General features: G+C 41.6%; 2 protein-coding genes across 2 annotated transcripts; both read left to right on the forward strand.

Annotated features, from left to right (window-relative positions):
• The first annotated feature begins 5,238 nt into the window (after positions 1 to 5,238).
• On the forward strand, positions 5,239 to 8,277 carry LOC121752760. The gene is made up of 3 exons (XM_042147857.1): positions 5,239 to 5,634; positions 5,854 to 6,383; positions 8,274 to 8,277. Exons 1-3 carry the CDS (start codon positions 5,239 to 5,241, stop codon positions 8,275 to 8,277), a joined length of 930 nt encoding a protein of 309 aa, XP_042003791.1.
• Positions 8,278 to 11,444: 3,167 nt separating this feature from the next.
• LOC121752761 lies at positions 11,445 to 13,551 on the forward strand. The gene is made up of 2 exons (XM_042147858.1): positions 11,445 to 12,629; positions 12,757 to 13,551. The coding sequence occupies exons 1-2, from the start codon at positions 11,445 to 11,447 to the stop codon at positions 13,549 to 13,551; spliced, it is 1,980 nt and encodes a 659-aa protein (XP_042003792.1).
• The last annotated feature ends 6,937 nt before the right edge of the window (positions 13,552 to 20,488 follow it).

The raw sequence follows: 20,488 nt of genomic DNA on the forward strand, positions 1-20,488 counted from the left end.
CTCCTGCCCAGTATAACCAATACCCGCCTAATCAAGGCCAGCAAAACTCCCAGAACTATCAACACCAAGGGCCAAGTCATTTCCAAAACTCGAATAGGTCAAGGAGATCCGTTGAGGACATGATGGGTGAAATACTAGCGTCACAACAGAGCATCAAAGGAGAATTACAATCCCATAATGAGGTCGTGCAGGGGATGCAAAACGCCCAGAAGGAACATAAGGCGAACATGGATATGATGAATAGGCAGTTAGCTCAACTGGCCAGTTCGGTGGGTGATTTGAAGGGAAATGCAGGGAAACTCCCATCTACAGTCCAAATGCCCGAAAAGGCAAATGTGAGTAAGGTTACGTTGAGGTCAGGTACCACTTATGACGCGCCTCAACCGATACAACCTGGTGGAGGATCCAATGGAACGAAGATAGGAGGTGATACCATTTCAGCGGAAGAATTAGGGAGAACTATGCCTCGGATGAAAGATCCATTCTTCTTGGATGATACACCAAGTGTACGAGGTGAACCCGACACCCTACTGACCAGGAAGGAACCTCCTCAAGAGGTAGAGCCCAGAATGGAGGCTCAGACCTATGAACTACCCAAGAAAAACTCCAAGAAGGTTGCTGAGGAACCAGTAGAGGAGAAAAAAGGGGAGAAACCATTCCCATTCCAATTTGTTACAAAGAGAAAGAAAGAGAACCCGATTGACTACTTGTCGATTTTTGGAAAGTTGGATGTCACCTTACCATTCCTCCAAGCCGTGAAGCTACCCCCTCTTGGGAAATTCATAAAGGACTTCATAGCCGAGAGAGCCCAGAAGGATGGCAAGATTATGGTGGAAGGGATAGCGTCAGTAATAGTGCAAGAGAAGTTGCCACCCAAGAGAGCCGATCCAGGTATGTTCACTCTGCCTATAGCTATAGGAGATGTGAAGGTCAAACATGCAATGTGTGATTTGGGGGCATCCATAAATGTCATGCCATTGTCTATCTATAACCAATTGAAGGGAGTTAGATTGTCGAATACTAGGGTGTTGATCCAACTGGCTGATAGGTCGTGCATAAGTCCTGAAGGAGTTTTAGAAAACGTGTTAGTAAGAGTGCATGATTTTACCTATCCTGCTGATTTTTATGTGATCAAAATGAGTGAGCATGAAGCTAGGGAATCTAGTGGAAAGTTGTTAGGAAGGACATTTTTGAGAACGGCTAAGACAATAGTGGACATGGCCGAGGGGACAATTTGCATTGATTTTCATGGAGAAAAATTCACTTTTGATATCAATGAAGCCATGAAGAAACCGATTGATTCTGAAAATTTGTGTTATGTTGATGTGATTGACCCCCTTGTCCAAGATTTTCTTGAGACCGAACTATTGCAGGAGAAACTCCAAGCGTTAGATGTTTATGAGCAGGCTGACATCGAAGATGCTGCATGGTGTGATCTGATCAGTAGCCAAGGGTTAACTGATGAGGAAATAGAAGCAGCAATCAAGGAATTCTGTCGGAAGTCGGAGTTCATTGGAGCCGCAGGGGTTCAGCTACCATCCAGTATAGAAGAACCATCGGAGGGAGATTTAGAAAAAGAAGGAGAGATTGGGAAAAACCCTCTACCCGAAGACACACTTTCACCTCAAGTTGAGCTGAAGAAGTTACCACCAAATTTGAAGTATGCCTTCCTCGGAGAGGAGAACTCATATCCAGTGATCATCAGTAGCAGCCTTACGAAGGAACAAGAGGCTAGGCTACTGACCGTGCTGAGCAAGAACAAGAAGGCGATTGGTTGGAGTCTTACAGATTTAGTGGGAATTAGCCCCGATGTCTGCATGCACCACATTAGGTTGGAGGAAGGGGCGAAGGCACATCGAGATGCTGAAAGGAAGGTAAACCCTAACATGCGAGAAGAGATATTGAAGGAGATCTTAAAGTTGTTGTCGCTAGGGATTATCTATTCAGTACCGGATAGTGAGTGGGTCAGCCCGATCCACATGGTCCCAAAGAAGTCAGGCATCCAAGTAGTTCAGAATGAGAGGAATGAACTGATCCCAACGAGGCTAGTCACGGGTTGGCGAATGTGCATCGATTACCGTAAGCTGAACAATGCGACCGGGAAGGACCATTTTCCCCTGCCGTTCATCGACCAAATGTTGGAGAGATTTGCTGGGAAGAAGTTTTTCTGCTTTCTAGATGGGTACAACGGGTATTTCCAAATTTACGTAGATCCTGAGGACCAGGACAAGACCACTTTCACTTGCCCGTTTGGAACCTATGCATACCGTCACATGCCTTTCGGTCTGTGCAACGCTCCAGGTACGTTTCAACGATGTATGATGAGCATATTCTCCGATTTGATTGAGGATTGCATAGAGATATTCATGGACGATTTCACGGTTTACGGAGACTCGTTCGACTCTTGCCTTCACCATTTGGAAATAGTTTTGGAAAGATGTCAAGCAAAGAGTTTGGTTTTGAACTTTGAAAAGTGCCATTTTATGGTCACCGAAGGGATAGTTTTATGTCACGTGGTCTCAGAAAGAGGTATCCAAGTGGATCGAGCCAAGGTAGATGTTATATCCAAATTACCATACCCTACTGATCAGAAGGGAATAAGGGGTTTTCTGGGGCACGCCGGATTTTATCGAAGATTTATCAAGGATTTCTCCAAGATCGCCCAGCCCCTTACTAGATTACTTCAGAATGACGTGGAATTCATCTTTGATGAGCAATGCAAGGCTGCTTTCAACCTTATCAAGGAAAAGTTGACATCCGCACCTATCATAAGGGCTCCTGACTGGAACCATCCTTTCGAAGTAATGTGCGACGCCAGCGATTTTGCGGTAGGAGCCGTGCTGGGTCAGAAGAAGATCGACGGGAAGAGTTACGTAATTTTTTATGCGTCCAAGACTTTAAATCAAGCCCAGCGGAATTACGATACCACTGAAAAGGAGATGCTGGCAGTGGTGTATTCTTTCGAGAAGTTCAGGCCATATTTGTTGGGATCCAAAGTCATAGTGTATACTGACCATGCGGCGATTAAGTATCTGATTGCCAAGAAGGAATCCAAACCACGCTTGATCCGATGGGTACTCTTGTTACAAGAATTCGACTGGGAGGTAGAAGATAAGCGAGGAGTCGAGAACAAGGTGGCAGACCATTTGAGCAGAATAGTGCAAGATGGAAACGGTGACGAAGTGCACGATAAATTTCCAGAGGAACATTTGTGTAAGGTGATTTTTGCGCCCAGAAGAATTGATTGGGAAGAAGTGTTCAAGCTTACTGGTCAGAATGATACAACAAAAGGAAAAGAGAAGGTAGGGCAGGAACCATGGTATGCGGACCTAGCCAACTACCTAGTGACTGGAGAGCTTCCAGAAGTGCCGAGTGTTACCAAGGCCCAAAGAATGAAGATCAAGAGTGAAGCGAAATACTACTTTTGGGACGACCCCTATTTGTGGAGGGTAGGGTCCGATCAAGTGATAAGGAGGTGCATTCCTGACTGGGAGCAGCGGGATGTTTTAACCCACTGCCATTCATTAGCATGCGGAGGACATTTTGGGTCCAAGAAGACGGCAAGGAAGATTTGGATAGCTGCTTTTATTGGCCAATCCTCAACAAAGATGCGTACGAGTTTTGCAGAAGTTGTGAGCGTTGCCAACGGACCGATGGAATATCTGCCCGGGATGAAATGCCGCAGGTACCCGTAATAGTTTGCGAGCTATTCGACATATGGGGAATGGATTTCATGGGGCCTTTTCCTTCATCCTATGGGAATATGTATATCCTAGTTGCTGTAGACTACGTCTCCAAATGGGTAGAAGCCAAGGCCACAGGTACGTGTGAAGCCAAGGAAGTGGCCAAGTTCTTAAAGAGTCATATCTTCAGCCGATTCGGTGTACCCAGGGCGATTATATCCGATCAAGGTACACACTTCTGTAATCGCACAATTGAAGCCTTGATGAAGAAATACGGTGTGCACCATAGACTATCCAGCCCTTACCATCCGCAAGCAAATGGTCAAGCAGAAATCTCTAACCGCGAGATAAAGAAAATTTTGGAGAAGACGGTGAACACTTCTAGGAAGGATTGGAGTGTAAGGTTAGAGGATGCTCTCTGGGCGTATCGAACAGCCTACAAGACCCCCATAGGCATGTCCCCTTATCGGATTGTTTTTGGAAAGATGTGTCATTTACCAGTTGGAATCGAGCATCAAGCATACTGGGCAGTACAGAAAGTGAATATGGATGCTACAGCCTGTGAAGAGGAAAGGAAGCCGCAACTGCAGGAGCTTGAGGAACTCAGATTGGAGTCATTCGACTCCGTCATGTGGTACAAAGAACGAACTAAATTATGGCATGATCGAAATCTGAGAACTAAGGAGCTCCATGTTGGCCAGAAAGTACTACTCTTCCAGTCAAGATTGAAGCTTATGCCAGGGAAACTCAAGTCCAAGTGGACAGGACCTTACATCATAACTGCGCTCCGATCTAATGGGGCAGTAGAAATTTCAGGGAGTTTCTCTAACTCTGAACCTTTCATAGTAAATGGGCATAGGTTGAAAATATTCAGGGATAATAGCGAGGTGGGTGTGGTGGATGAAATTCCACTACAGCCACTTACATCGGTTTCATACTGATCAGTAAGATAGGAATTTGGAGTTCCGCGCGGCCAGTTTCCCTTTGAAATAGTTTGCATATACTGGCCAAGTTGAATTCCAAATTGCCTAAGGAAGTTGTAAATATTGTAAATACGTAATTAATCTTTGCACGCTAGATAATTCCTAAAAATCAAAAAATATTTTCGGGCCTTAATTTTAATTTGAAGTGCACATTGACCAAGGGATTACTTATCTGGTGCTATTTCAAAATTTTATTTAAGTGCCCATTTGAATTAGTTTCTTTTTTAGGTAAGTATAGGAGAAATTGTGGAGAGGACGAAAATTTAAATTAAAGCTTGTGCAGCTTTTGCAGGGTGACAGCAGGAAAAATGGCGCGTGAGCAGAGGGAAAAGACGCGCGGACCAATCAGAGGCCAGAAACCTCAACCGCCCTTCCCGTCTGAAACGTCGCGACCGGCTACCCCTGATAACCGGTTACAACCACCTGGAACTGCATTCTCTCTCCCACATAACCATACCGCTTTACCTTTTCCCCTCACAAACCCTCATTTTGCAATTACACTCTCTCTCAAAAAATTCCCTTTTCATCTCCGCCGACTCCCAACCCAAATTTCCAGATCGTAATTTCCGCTCATGGGTAAGAAGGCATTCGCTAAGAAAACCAAACCCAGCCGCCGAGAAACCCCGGAGGCACGACCACAGCCAACCCCACCAGCACCCGTCGCTCAGCCATCGCCCATGGTTTCCTTGGATGCCATGATGGCATTTCTTCACCAACAGGACCCAAATAGGGACTGGACGACGGCTCTGACCAGTTTCGGCCAAACGGGGGGCGTCGGAACCACATCCAGCGAAGCTCCGCCTGCGCCGGTCAGTCATGCAGCAGTTTCAGTACCGGATTCGGCAGAACATGACGCTATCGCCGCACATTACGACTCCGACTATGAGGAGCGTAAGAAAAAGTCGAGTCAAGGCAAGACAACTCCGGAGGGGAGCGAAGGAACAGAGAAAACGCCGGAAGCGGAACCGGTATTTCAAGAAGTGAGAAGGCCGGAAATAGATTTGAATGAATCGGCCAGAAAACAAGGCCTCATGACAGACGAAGAATTTGACTCGATTCTGAACAGGGTCAACCGGAGAGAAGAGGACACTGCACCAATGGCTGAGGGTCTAGACCTCGCATTGGGGGCAGTAGGAAACAGGGAGAAAGCCACATCAGGAAACATACCGGAAGGACGATCTTTCCAGTTGGTAGGAGGGGAAGGAGAAGTACTGAGTAAAGAAAAAGAACCAGTAGACCCCCTAGTGAAAGCCGAGGATGATAGAATACAAGTAAGAGAGGAAGGTACTGCGTCTACGGAAGTCAAGGACACAGGAACAGAGACAGCGGAGCCAGAAGTAGAAGCACCTCAGATTGTAAAGCCGATTCCGGTCAGGCGAAAACTGGTGGTGAAAGCAGACCCCAAGGCAGACTCGCCCAAGCCGCAGAGGGTATCGCAACGTTGTTTAGGTAAGTGGGCCTCCAGCGGGGCAAAACCGAACACGGCGGAGGACCCCATAGAGATCGCAAGCGAGGAAGAGCGAGCCACTCCGAAAGAGGCTGAAGGTGAACCTGTTCAAGCTACTGATCAGGAAGACACAGGGGTGTCTCCAGTACAGAACGAACCGGGCACGACAACGGAAGGAATGGCTGGGGGACCGAACCTCACATCAGAGTCAGGAAGGTCTGCTGGATCTGAGAAGGACGAGGCCTTACTCCAAGCTGAGGAGGAAGCCAGGTACCAGATAGAAAGAAAAAGGAAAGGAAAAGTCGTTGTGAAGAACAAGCCGAGTACCAAAAAACCGCGCACCGTGAACACAAGCATATTGATCACTGAGGCTGACCCGAGGACCCCATCAAACCGGCAACCACAGAGTGACAGTGAATATGAGATCAGTGAAGAATCTGAATCTGATAGCGATACGACCATGGAAGATGAGGAGTACAAGGAGCAGCAACTCCCTAACGATCATCGGGAATTATTGCATCCACCTGCAGAACCACTCCGATATAAGCGTTGGACGGTGGAGCTCACAGATGACGTGGTGGAGGGGATGAAATTTTTTGGCTCCAAGGAGCTCCAATCCATCTATCGCACCAAGAACGCAAAAGGCAAGAAGGTTAAGTGTGGAAAGGTAATTCATCTCCCCTCATTAGATGAACTGAAGGTTCGGGAATCGTTTCTCGCCCTTGTGCAAGAGTTGGGTTTTGAATGGCTGTTAAGAAATGAGAATTTGAATGTTCCGGTCGATTTGGCCAAAGAATTTTTCGCGACCTTTCGATTCAAGGTCACAACGGATTTGGATGTAGAGTGTATCAGTTTCAGAGTATTTGGAGGTGAGATTAGGATGAATTTGATTGAATGGATTGTTCGGCTAGGAATATGCAGTTTGGAGAAGGCCATAGGGCCCGAGTGGAGAGATAGGGAGCGGGGAATTCCCCGCAGGCATGTGGAATTCGAGCCCCTGGTAGCTTGGGAAGAACTTACTCACCCCGGGGCAGGACAGTTTCAGTCCACTATCTCTCGATCTATCCATCTCAATGATCCTAATCTACGCCTGGTTCAATCTTCTTGGATTACAACCTTTTAGGGCAGTCCAATTCGGCAGTCCGGACATTGATGACGGAGCTGTATCTTATGTGGTGTGCCAAGAAAGGCAGGAAATTGCATTTAGGGTTCTGGACTGCATACACATGTCACCTCATCGCTACCCACCCAGCACCGAATATTTCCCTCTGCCATATATTGGGAATCTTTGTGAGAGACAACATCACCGTTTCGGAGGACGAAGAATTAACCCCCTTGATGATGGTGGACGCCCCAGGATTGTTTGATACCCCCCTGTTCGTCCGGACGAATACGGTATACATGAGGCACGGCGTGCCACACTTCTATGCGATGGGAGAGGAAGCTATACCCACTGCTCGGTTAGCAGTAGCTCATGAAGCACCGGCACACGACCAGAGGCAAGAGGGGATGGAAAAAACTGTGGAGGAAATAGCGGAGGAAAGCAGACAGATAAGGGCAAATATGATCGGATTGGCATCAGACCAGGAACAGCGTCAAGCCAGAATGGAGAAGGCAATGGACGAAGTTAGAGAGGAGAATAAGCAGTTGAAGGCAGAGATGGTCAAGCTAGCGGGAGTAGTGGAACGGATGTTGGAAGGGTCTGCAGAGCAGAGGACATTGGCTCAGAGGCAAGATGCTTTGGAGACGTTAGTGACTACTTTAGGAGAGGAGAACCATCGATTGATCACGGAGATGGGCCGAATGGCATCCGTGATAGATGAGTTGTTGAAGGAAGTGACCAGTCGGAAGAAGGAACCAGCTACAGGAACAAGCGGCCATGGAGGCCAGGACGATGAGACCCACCCATCAGAGACAATGATAGAAGAACCCGAGGAAAAGAACGCCGAGGTGCCGGCAGAGGCCGAGGAACCGGCGAAGAAAAGTAAGGATCACACTGGAACGGAAGAGGAACCCCTGGAAAAGCAGCCTACACCACCTGCCCCACGGAGGAGCAGGAGACTTCGCTAGACCACCCCCCACCCTGACAAGTTAGTTTTTTTTTTTTTAGCTTTCTGTTTGTTTTTAAGTTTTTGTTGGTGTTAGTTTTTGTTGTGATAGGTAAACTTCTGTGTTTGTTTCTGTGTAGCATGTTTTTGTTTCTTTTCTTTTTCTTGTTTCGTATGCATGTTGACTCACACTTAGTCCGTTGCACGGCCTAAGTGTGAGGAGTTTTATATATATGTGTGTTTTGTTGGTCTGTTTAGGTTTTTAAACTCTCCCACTTAGCCTATTCCATAGTCTAAGTGTGAGGAGTTTTAGTTTTAATTTGTTGTTTCTGTATGTTTGTCTATGTGTCCATCATACTGGTCATTACCTTTTCCACTTCACAGCCTTATCTGAGGGCAGACACTTGTGAAGTGGGAGGGGGGACGCAATGACCAGTATGATGAGTATGTGTATATGTGTATATGTGTAGTTTTTGTGTTCGTGCTTGTGTTAGTGTCCTGTTAAGTTTAGTTTTTTTAATTTGTGTGTTGATTGGGCTTAAAACTCAACCGTCTTGAGCTGACGGTGAAGGGAACTGAGGGAAATAAGACATGCTGGAAAACCGAAACCACCCTCCCTAGTACCTCCTAGTCAGGATAGATGATGTGAGTATGAGAGAAAAGCCCATACTTAGAGCCAAACGCGAAAGCCCTCTTCAAATGTGAGTTATAAGCTTAAAGTGGAACCACTTTCCACAAATATTGGAAAAAAAAGGAGAGGCTGCCACAATTTGCCTAGGATGAAGTGACCACGGGTAGCAAACACTGAAGGCAGTAGGAAACCCCCCTCCGTAAAAAAAAAAAAAAACCCACCCTTTGAACCTCTTTTCCCAACTCTTTTACCCAGATAAATACCCCTAGCCACTGGGGCTGTGTGTGTGCAAGGCATGAGGCGAATGAAGCTTACTGGCCAGAAAGATGTGAAAGAGAGCAGACTCCAGCTGGGCAAGAAAGTTCGGAAGAAAATCGACCAGGGAGTTATCCCCGGTCCACAAAAAGAAAAAAAGAGGGAGAGAAGAAGGTATAAGGGTGGCGAAGCCACAAAGGGAAAATAAAAGCGGTTAAAAAAAAAGAGAAGGAATAAGGGTGGCAAAGCCACAAGATGATACTAACCAGTTGGAAACCCAAGCCAGAAGCGCCAGCTAAGAAGCAACTGATCAGAAGCCTAATGCACACAGTCCTCCCCACATCAATAAAATAGAAATTTTTGAAAACTTAGAGCCTTAGGAACATCTACCCCAAAACACTACAACCCAATAGCCCCATTACAAGCCTTTAAGCCCTTCAGTAGCTGCACGTGAGATCCAAGTCCGAAGCAAGTAAGGTTGAGCATATTGAGAGAATGCGGTCCCAACATTCCTGGTGAGTTATGAGAGACCGAGTGAATCTAGTGTTTGGCCGAGAGTTTGGGCGATCTTGACAAGCGGATATACTGACTAGGAAGGAATGGGGGGTGGCAGAAGTTCAAGGCTGTCTAAGGCCGGATTGCACCAGATCCCGAGGTAAGGGATGGTTGAAAATATAGCCCAATCTTTGTGTTTTTGTGTTTGTGTGTTTGTGTGTTTTTTTCTGTGTTTGACCAAGTGTTTTTCTTTGCGTCGTTGTAGTATAGAATCTAGTTTAGGTAGAGTCGGTCAGGGGAGTAACCAGGCTAGAATTCGACTTATTCCTTTTTGTTTGTTCTTCACGCTTGAGGACAAGCATGTGGTAAGTGTGAGCAGTTTGATAAGTCGTATTCTAGGCCTAGGTTACGGGTCAGTATGATGTGCATACTTGAATTATATCTGCAAAACTAGTTGCTTAAGCGTGCAGGGTAAGCGTTCTAGCCAGTAGGCAGAGTTTCAGACACTTCAAGTGAAAAGGGCGTCAGGACGATTACGTACTGACCAGTATACATGCAAAAATGGCTCGAGATGGAGAAGGAGGATAGCTGGGACTGCTCAATCACAATTAAGGGCAAAGAAGTCATTTCACCGCAAGGTCTTACCCTAAAAATCAAGGGTAAGCCTCCCTATAAAAGGAAGCCACTTGGAGAGAAAGGGGAGGGTTCATCATCATCACTTTTAGGAGAGTTCTCTCGGAGTTTAGTCCTTCAGCCAAGTCCAGAATCTCGTTCCTCGCCACTGCCATGGTCACTTGAAGATCTAGATGTTCCCGGAGTTCCACATCGTCCGTTCCAGCCAGCAAGACCGTAGCTTAGAGATTTCATCGCCCGGAGTGGCAAAACACTTTTATTCGCTTTCGTAGTTTAATTTACTTGCTTTCTTTACGTTGGATCTTTGTTGCTTTTGGATATTTTCTGCTTTTGAAGTACTTGTTGAAGATCTGAATTTATTGCTATGAAGTTGATTTCCGTTTCAGTTATTGTGTTGATTTATTTTCTTTCCTATTCCGCCTAGTTAGCTTAGATCTAAGGTTCCTTGGTGTTTTAAGTGTTGAATCTTTTCTTTCTTTGTTTCCGTAGCAATTTCTTTAGTTAAACGTGGAACTGTTCGATCGTGAGTGAATCACTGCATGTGTAGTTTAGTTTGAGTGCGTTTCGTTTCCTGTTGACCAGTACGCGGAGTTGCAGTTTCTGTGTTTTGATTTCAGATTTGGTGTTCTTATTTGTGGATCTGTGTTCGCGAATTGATAAACTGTGTTTCTGTGTTGAATCTGGAATTATTTTCTGATTTTAGTTTGTGTTGTTGAAGAAGATGATGTCCTAGTCTAATGTTGGGGACCACTTTGCTTTTTAGATGCTTTTTGCTTTTTTGTCCTTTACTTTTTAGTTATAACCTGCAGATCTGTCAGCCTAGTCACCATGACTACCACTACCCTCTGAATATTCTGTCTAGCCCAAAATAGAATCCCGTACCTTCCGAATATTTTCTGTTACAAAAATGTCTTCCCATTTCCACGTACACAGCTGCAACTCTACACTACTTTCCCCATTCTAGTCAGTAGGAAATTACCTTTAAGTTCTTGCCTAGGTAGAGGCTCAACCCGAGCGTGGTAGCTAACCAAACCATCCAGAATATCACCACAATAGTTTTAACGCATCATCTCTGTGGGATTCGACCCTTACCACCACTATACTGATCAGTAGAAGTGGGTTGAGGAATTTTTGAAACCAGGGTCTAGGCTTAGTTAGGATCTCTATCCTGACCAGTAGGATATATCCTTGCTTGAACGACACCTAAGCGCCCTGAGCACCACCAACCGTTTCAATGATAAGTTGGACCATTTTATCTCGTTGGCAAACATGTGCCGAGATGAGCAGCTTTTCACCTCATATTACGAATCCATTTTCCAACAACAAGAAGCGAGACAGAACCCAGAGAATGTACAGCAGCCGGGTGATGGCGAAGTCTATCCTGAAGGCGAAACCCAGCCGGGTGAGCATGGGTCAGGGGGGTCAGCGGGGTCAGGGAAAAAACGACGGAGGAAGTTTTTGCCTTATGTGGACAAGAGGACCATGACAAACAACCCACTTTTCGAGGAAGAACTTGCGGACGAGCTACAAGATGTTGATGACCTTCAGGATTTGGAGGGTTTGGAGGTATTGAAGAAGAATGGCATAAAGTTTACCCGGTTCAAGTTCGTCAGAAATGAGCTTCCCGTGTGGAAGCCTGGTGATGTTTTTAAGCACAGAGATTTCTTTTATGACGTGCTGAGGCAGTATGCAATAATGTCAAGAAGGTGGGTGCACGTGAAAAGAAACGACGGCGACAAAATTCGTGCGATTTGTAAAGGGCAAGGATGTGATTGGTATGTGTACTTGAGGAAGCACGAAATACACAATGGTCATGATTATGTAGTGTTGAATATGCAACGCGATCACGCGCATACATGCTCTCAAGTATTGGATTCGAAGTGGCTGACGGCCAAGTGGCTAGGGGAGCGTTATATGGAGAAGATCAAAGCTAACCCTCATATTCCGCTTGCAGCTATACGGCAATGCGTCGATGAAGATTTTGGCCTGAAGATAGGTAGGATGAAGGCCCATCGGGCCAGAGAGCACGCAGTGGACGCCATTTTCGGCTCTGCGGCGTCCAAATACAGACACTTGTTCTACTATAAAGCCGAATTGGAGCGGACGCACCCTGAATCCAGCATTCATATACATTATGAGAATATGAGGGAATCTGGTGCCGTTGGACCGAGATTCATGAGGTTTTACTGCTGTCTAGGGCCACTGAAAAAAGGATGGAGGGAGTTATGTCGCCCGATTATCTTCTTCGACGCTTGTTTCTTGCGAGGGATGTACAAAGGCCAGCTAATGACAGCAATGGGGATTGATCCCAACAATGGCTGGTGGCCGATTGCTTGGGCGGTGACTGAGGCCGAGAGTTATGTCCAGTGGAAGTGGTTCGTGGAGTACTTGGCCGATGACCTAAACTTGCATGCAAATGGGCCATGTTATGTGTTTATGTCTGACCAACAAAAGGTAGGCCATCCGTTATTCCAATATTTTATCATGTACGTGATATGTGATTTACTTTTATTTGTAATTTGTTTAATAAATTATGTACTGAACTGTGATTTTGTGGTAATGTATTGTTGTGTTGCATCAGGGCCTTGCAAAGTTGCTTGCTGAGGAATTCCCACAAAGTGAGCATCGCTTTTGTGTTCAGCACATATACAATAATTTTAAGAAGAGATTTGTTGGTGAAGATTTCAAAGACCGGTTGTGGGAGATTGCCTCGAGTACCACCCTCGAACAGTATGTGGCTTTGATGGATGCTTTGCAAACCGAATATCCCAGTGCACACCAGTGGCTTTCTAGAGTAGCTCCCAAAGAAAAGTGGGTCAAGTCCCTTTTCTCTCCACACACCTGTTGTGATGTGATCCTGAACAACATCTGTGAGACATTCAATTCGAAGATTGCATTGGCTCGCGAGAAAGCAATTATCAGCATGTTGGAGGACATTCGAACAAGTCAAATGGAAAGAATTCAGATCAGAGGCCAATGGATCAAAAGCTACGATCACGCAGTTCCGCCTGTTATCAAGGAGCTTGTTGATAAGTGGTTCGCGAGGGCTTCATCGTGGAGGGCTACATGGAACGGACAGTCTTCGTACCAAGTGTCTGGGCCGTCTGGCCAATATGTTGTCAACATGCGCGATTTTACTTGTTCTTGCAGATTGTGGCAGCTAACCGGAATCCCGTGCACGCATGCTGATAATTGCTTTCTGGCTATGAACAAGAATGGCGACGACGTGACGCGATTCGTTTTCCGATACTATTTGAAGTCAACAATGATCATGCTGTACGAGAATGTCCTCTACCCCATCAATGGGGTAGCCAGTTGGCCGAAGAGTACTGTGGATGGTTCAGTGGAAATGGCGCCCCCGAGGTCAAAGCGATAGCGTGGTAGGCCGAAGAAACTGAGACGTGAGGAGCCCCAGATTCGTCTTCATGCAGATGGAGGTGAGTCGTTGCGTCGCACCTTCGTGATGAAATGTCGTCGGTGCGGTCTAGAAGGTCATAATAGGAGGACATGCAACAATGATCCTCGGACAGATGCCCGTTCTCAGGTTGGGGAGACTTCGCGTGAACATGGTGACAGTACTTTACCTGAATCGTCAAACAATCCCACGCCAAGAGGTACTATGCAGTAAGCATATGCAACTATATTATGTAATTGTACACAGTGCTTAAGCATGTATACTTACTACACTATTAATTGTTGCAGCCTAATGTTTCGAATCCGAGACCAAGCAGTCGGACAATGACTCATCCTCAGAGATGCGGCCGCCGCGGTGATCAAGATTGATGGCCTTTACTTATTAACGTTGGTTTGTTTCGGATGGGTTGAACAATTTGTGTCAGTGATGATATGAATAGTATGATTTGTATGGTACAGACTATTTTGTAACAGACTAGTATTTTGGTGGAAGTAAAGTTCTGTGGAAAAATTTTGGTGGTGGTATTTTTGTGGATAGCGTACGTCGCTTTGTGATTTCAATCATATTTGAGTAACTTCATTTGTGATTTCAGTGATAGTTTGGTAGTATTCATTTGTGTACATGGTTTGTGATTTCAATCATATTTGAGTAACTTCATTTGTGATTTCAGTTTGGTAGTATTCATTTGTGTACATGGTTTGTGATTTCAATCATATTTGAGTAACTTCATTCGTGATTTCAGTTTGGTAGTATTCATTTGTGTACATGGTTTGTGATTTCAGTCATAGTTGTGTAACCTCATTCGTGCTTTCAGACATAAATGAATAGCAACAAAGCAAAGCGTAGTCGATCAGGATTTCAGTTTGTGATTTCAGAATGAACCACGGAGTGAACACGACATAACATTGTTATAACAGTAGAAAAATTACAATACATAAGAACAAGATTGTGATTTTTAAGCGTCGGAGAGTTGTTGCCATCTGACCAATTTTCACCGCCAATGCGTCACACTCTTCAGTTTTCATACCCAGTTGTAGCTTCAAGTCTTCAAACTCCACGATTTTCAAGCGCAATTTCTCGTGCAACACACCTTCGAGTAGAGATTTGCTTCGAAGTTCAGCTTCGAATTGGTCTCGCTCAAGTTTCACTCTCTGAAAATAACTGTCTTGACTTGGGGATAGACTCGCATCAAACCATCGAAAAAACTTGCAGTCATCGTCCTGCATAATAATTTCTCATTAATCTCTATGCCAACAAAATTAATGGACAACACGATCAAAATACATGGTTTTAACCTTCCATACAGGGCAGCGATAGTAACGTCTACCCGGGTTAGCAGCCGTCCTAGATGTAACGAGCTCGGCCTCAAGATCGTGATTACACTTCACAATTTCTGGACGAGGCCAATTCCAATTGAAGCTTGAGCCGAACGATTGAGAAGAAGAAGAATAAGACATTGCGTAACGACCTGAATTCAGTTCGACAATACAAAAATCAAATCGACCAAGAATTGCAAAAATAATTTTCAAATGCCCGACAGTAACCATACAACCAAAAAAAACCAACAATTGCAAAATAAAATTCCAACGGAAATCGCCTAAAACCCTCTTTGATACCCTAAATTCAGCAAAATCCAGATGAAATCCACTAAATTCGAGATCCCGAATGGCAGGCGAAGATATGAAATTCCCTAAATTGCCCGATGCCGAAGAAGGTAAAATCGCGTATACTGTTTTGAGAGGGAAATCAGAATTTGAGTAGAACTTGAAAGGGGTAGATGAAACGAAAATGGAGGGAAGAAATAATGAAACAGAATTGAAAATATAAATGGAATTATAATTACACAGGTGCTTGACAAGACCGCACCTGCAAATGTAGTCATAGGGGTGCAGCCTAATGCAATAAAAAGGTCTAAACTACCCTCACCCCATTTGGGCATTTTCGTCCGAAAAATGGCAAAATATACACGATTTGTGATTATATATTTTGTCAGATCCCTGTGGTGATATTTTTAAAAGTTAGGGGCCTCTGATGTTACAAGGCGAAAAGTCAGAGCCTTTTGGTGCAGTTCACTCTTAAATAAAAAATCAATTACTACAAAGATAGTTCATGGATATTAGGATTCTCACTTTTATGGATTTTATTAATACTTAATAGGGTGAACTTCAAATTTGGTCTATGGAAGTATAACATTTTACACTTATTAGACTTCTTAAATTTTCATTTAACCTCTAAACCCTAAGAAGTATTCCACAAAACACTTTCTTTTTCCTTTCTCTCCTTTTATCTGGTTTCTTTTTTTATTTTTCTTTCTCTCTCATTTTTTTCATGTGATATTATTTATATGACAGTTAAATTTTCATAATTTAGAAATATACAAATTGTTTAATTTGCTCATTCATAAATATTTATCTAATGAGTTTGAAAATACAATACTTCAATATTGTGTAAATATAATTTGATACATGTATATATAATTTTATGTAATAAAATTTGATAAACTAAAATAACATTAAATATTTTGAATTATAGAATAACGTAGAGGAGAGAGGATAGAGAAAGAGAAAACAGAAGTTATGGGAGAAAGAAAATATAGGAGAAATGAGAGAAAAAGACACGAAAGTATTTTATGTCCTTTTTAAAAATAAAATTAAAGATCTAAATGATAGTATTTTTTTCTAATTGGGACGATACATTTTCCGATTCAGAGACTAAAATGTGCAAAGTGAATTTTCAGGAATTAAATTTCAAATCACTCTTATTAATGGTCATGGATTCCCTGCTGTGCTCAGCAATTCGATTAGATTCACAAAATACATAATACGTACTCTATTTTTTTACAATAATTAAATAATAATCAGTTTTATCTACTAAAAGTGACGATAAAAAATTAAAATAATTATATACCCTAATTTGATGTAATAATATTCTATAATAACTATACTCCTTAAAATCCAACTAAAAGATATAAAATCGAAAACAAAGAAATATAAAAATATGAATAAAATGAAAATAATAGTACATTAAATACGATATACAACTAGTAAAAGTAATCCAAAACAATCTTTTCTTGCATGTAATATTCCGACAAGCAAAGTAATTGAATGGATTATTAAACAATGTATAGGTTCATAAAGATTCTTGATATATATTATGTTAGAGATATGGCTCATCACAGCAAGTGAGGTTGCATGGGAACTAAGCATGGGGACTACAACACAAGATCAAGATAGAGTAGTTCAAAGTTAGTTGAACTAGTTACTAGCCGTTGGGTTTCTTGCGGCAGTTTCAACTGCTTGAAGTGATCTCTTGCTCACTTCTTGATTTGTAGATGTTAGTATAAATAGTGTTGTAGTAGATCAGTTAGAAGTGAGATCATTCCATGTATAAACGTTTCTTGAATCACATCAATATGATCAACTCTCTTTCTCGTTCAAAGCAAAAGCTCCACACTCCACTTCTTGATTTTGTTTCTTTCTTTCGGTGATACATTGTTTCTACATATTGACAAGCAAAGTAAATTAAATTATAAAACAATGTATAGCTTCATAAAGATTCTAGATTCCAATTTATTATTAAAATAATTTAAAACTAATTAAACGCATGGCCACATTGATTCCAAAAGTTGAATTTCATGGCTGTGATTATTATTAGCTACTGTTAAATGAGATAATGGGCCACCTAGTTTCTCATTTATTCTTATATTCCATTTTCTATTTGTTTATATCAATAATTTGTATGCACAAGGCAATTTCAGATAACTACATACTATGATACACAATTATTTTTTATCCACACAATTTTGGATTTAAATGCGATTCACTCAATATATCATCTTATTCTTTTGACATTTGTCATTCTTGTGTACTTCAATTATTCCCTCGGAAAAATTAAATTGGCAACAATTTTGTACGCTCTTCTGCTCAGATCCGTGACACTGACAAAGATAGTTGGATTATGTTATTTTTTGCTTTAAAATCGGCAATATTTTAGTAGTTGGATCATATTATTTTGCTTAAAATCTAATTTCTCCGTCCCAGAGTTTTATTTTGTCATTTTCATTTGTCTCACAATAACTTTACTATATAGGTTTATGTTAAGATATATAAGTGAAACTCATATTCCACTGACTTATTCAACCAACTTTCTTTTGTATTTCTTAAAACTCGTGCCCAAATAAAATAGAACTTCTATCGTGCAACGGAGGGAGTAATATATATAGGAGTAGTATTTTACAAAAAGTCATGTGTGATCATTCCAATTGGGTTTTAGTAAACTTATCACCTTTTGATCTACTTTTCAACTTCAAAACAATTTTCAGGATATTACAATAATGATAGGGAATGCGCAATAGTGCCTGAAAACTCACCGGCCGTGTTCGGCGGTTTTCGGGGCATCATTGCAGTTGCTGGTGGGGCGGCGAGGGGGCGTTGGGAGGTCCGCCCTTGTGTCGGTACCTGCAGCACAATGTGCACGGCTATGTCGCGGAATCCGCCCCGGATTTTATTATATTTTTTAAAATTTTATTCATATTTTTCACTCTATAACTATCCCACTTCATGATTTTTGCACTCCCTCCATCTCATGTTACTCGCATTTTTCATTTTAGGCCGTGACTTTGAGATTGAGTTTTTAGTGTAAATAAATTAGTATTTTTAGTGTAACGAGAGATTACTTAATAAAGAAATCCTTAATTAACTAGTATAATATATAATAATTGAATGTCCTAATTTTACTTAAAATAGAAATAGTGTAAGTAGTTTGAATTAAGCCAACATAGAAAAGTGCGAGTAACATAGGAAATAGGGAGTATGATTTTTATTCAAAATGTTAATCATAATTTTATTCATGATTTAATTTTTAATTGTATTCATGATTTTTACAATGAGCAAGGAACGAAGCCCATACTAAACTCCAGCGAGATATGATCAAAGGAATTTGATTCTCTAAACGTTGAAGTTTGTTTCTATCTTTTCTAGTTTGTTTTTGGTTGTATTTTTTTTCTACAATTATTTCACAAAATAATAAAATGCTCACCAAGTAAAAAAGTTAGACGTGCAATCTGTAACGACCTAATTCTTAGATTATAACGATTGTTTTATCCTCACTCACGTTCCTTCCGAAAATTTTGGGGGTCACCATCTTACCCTCGTTTAATTGTTTTTCCTAACTATTGATAGTTCACTAATTCATATTTAATTTAATGGAGATTAATTACTTGTGAGTAGTGTTAGAACGAATACTCTTTTTTTCAGTGTTAAACATTTTTAGAAGTCTTTCAGGAAAGATTTGCAAAATAAGATGTACGGTATATGGTTGATGAATATATCGATGGTATATATCGACAAAGGTGTTATTTCTAATCAAGGAATTTTGAATCATATTGAAGATATTAAGAGTTGCGAGAATCAACTAACACGCAAAAGATAAAGTTACTTATATTATAAAGTAAATTTTTTATGAAAATAATTACCTAAATAAGTACTATTTATTGCTAATTCTTCAAGTGTCCGAGCATACAAATTTTATTTCCTAGATCTGCCACTATATAAATAAACTACCCCAAAATGTCACCCTCCAACCACAAAGTAGAGTTAAAAGATAACGTACATCACGGTACATGCATAATAGAGCGAATCTATAACACAAATCGGATTAAAACTATAATATATTAATACCATTTAAAAAAAGGACATGGATACCAAAATATTAAAAGACCACTATAAAAATATTCCCGAAATTGACATGAGAAAAAAAGTAGACAAACATATATACTGCATGATGCAGTCAAACGATGGTGCATTCATTTTAGGGATTATCAAATCATTATTGCTGCAAAAAGCACTGGTGGAAATCGAAAGCCTCTAGTTATAGACTTTTCGATTCAATAATAGTAATAATTTGAAAACGAAGAATAATTACTACTCCCTCCGTCCCGGGCTACTCGCTCCTTTCCTTTTCAGCACGAAGATTAAGGAATGAGTGTATAGGAAAGTCAAAAATGACGGCTGTAGGTGAAAATTTTTACTAAAAATGGAAAGAGTGCAAGTAACTTGGGACGCCCAAAAAGGAAATAAGTGCGAGTAGCTTGGGACGGAGGGAGTACTAATTAAGAAATTGATGTTGACCACTTTTTGCATTAATGGAGGAGTGGCTACTGCTAATATTGACACCTCAAAAGGGTTAATCATCGGATTCTGAATTATTGTCTGGTGGTGCACAAAAGTGTTGTTTGATATTGTTCATGTAACTCTCTGCTATGCATATTTCATATTACTCCCTCCACTCCCCAGAAGAATATGAACTTTGGATTCAGCACGAGTTTTAATGCATAATTGGTAAAATAAGAAAGAAATAGATAGAGAAAGTTTTTAAAGTATTGTCAGTGGAGAATGAGTCTCACCTCATTAGAGAGAAGAGAGTTTCCAAAATTGGAATATTCATACTCTTTGGAGACGGACGAAAAAATGAATAGTGCATACTTTTCAGAGACGGAGGAAGTACTATTTATTTTTTTCATTTTTCATCTTATTATTTTTTCTATTTCGTAAATTAGGATCATGATCATTACATTTACAAACTCTATATAGTATAAACATTGAAGCCTCTTTTTCTTTAGTTTTATTTTCCCAGTTGAAGCTAAAGCAAAACAGATTAAATGATACTATTCGTCCTGCAATATGAGTCCTATTTAGTTATGGTGCGGGTTTTAAGAAATGTAAAAAAAAGTAAATTAAATATGTTAGTGGGATGTGACATCCCTAACACAAAACATGCATCAATTTGTATATTTATAACATTATTTGTATAATTATATGTTATATATATAAGTGTGTATGTGTACGTGAATTTTAGATAGCTAAAATAAATGTATATGCATGTGTGTACAGTAACGTGT

Source organism: Salvia splendens, chromosome 10 (assembly GCF_004379255.2).
Source record: "Salvia splendens isolate huo1 chromosome 10, SspV2, whole genome shotgun sequence".
Classification (NCBI taxonomy): Eukaryota; Viridiplantae; Streptophyta; class Magnoliopsida; order Lamiales; family Lamiaceae; genus Salvia; species Salvia splendens.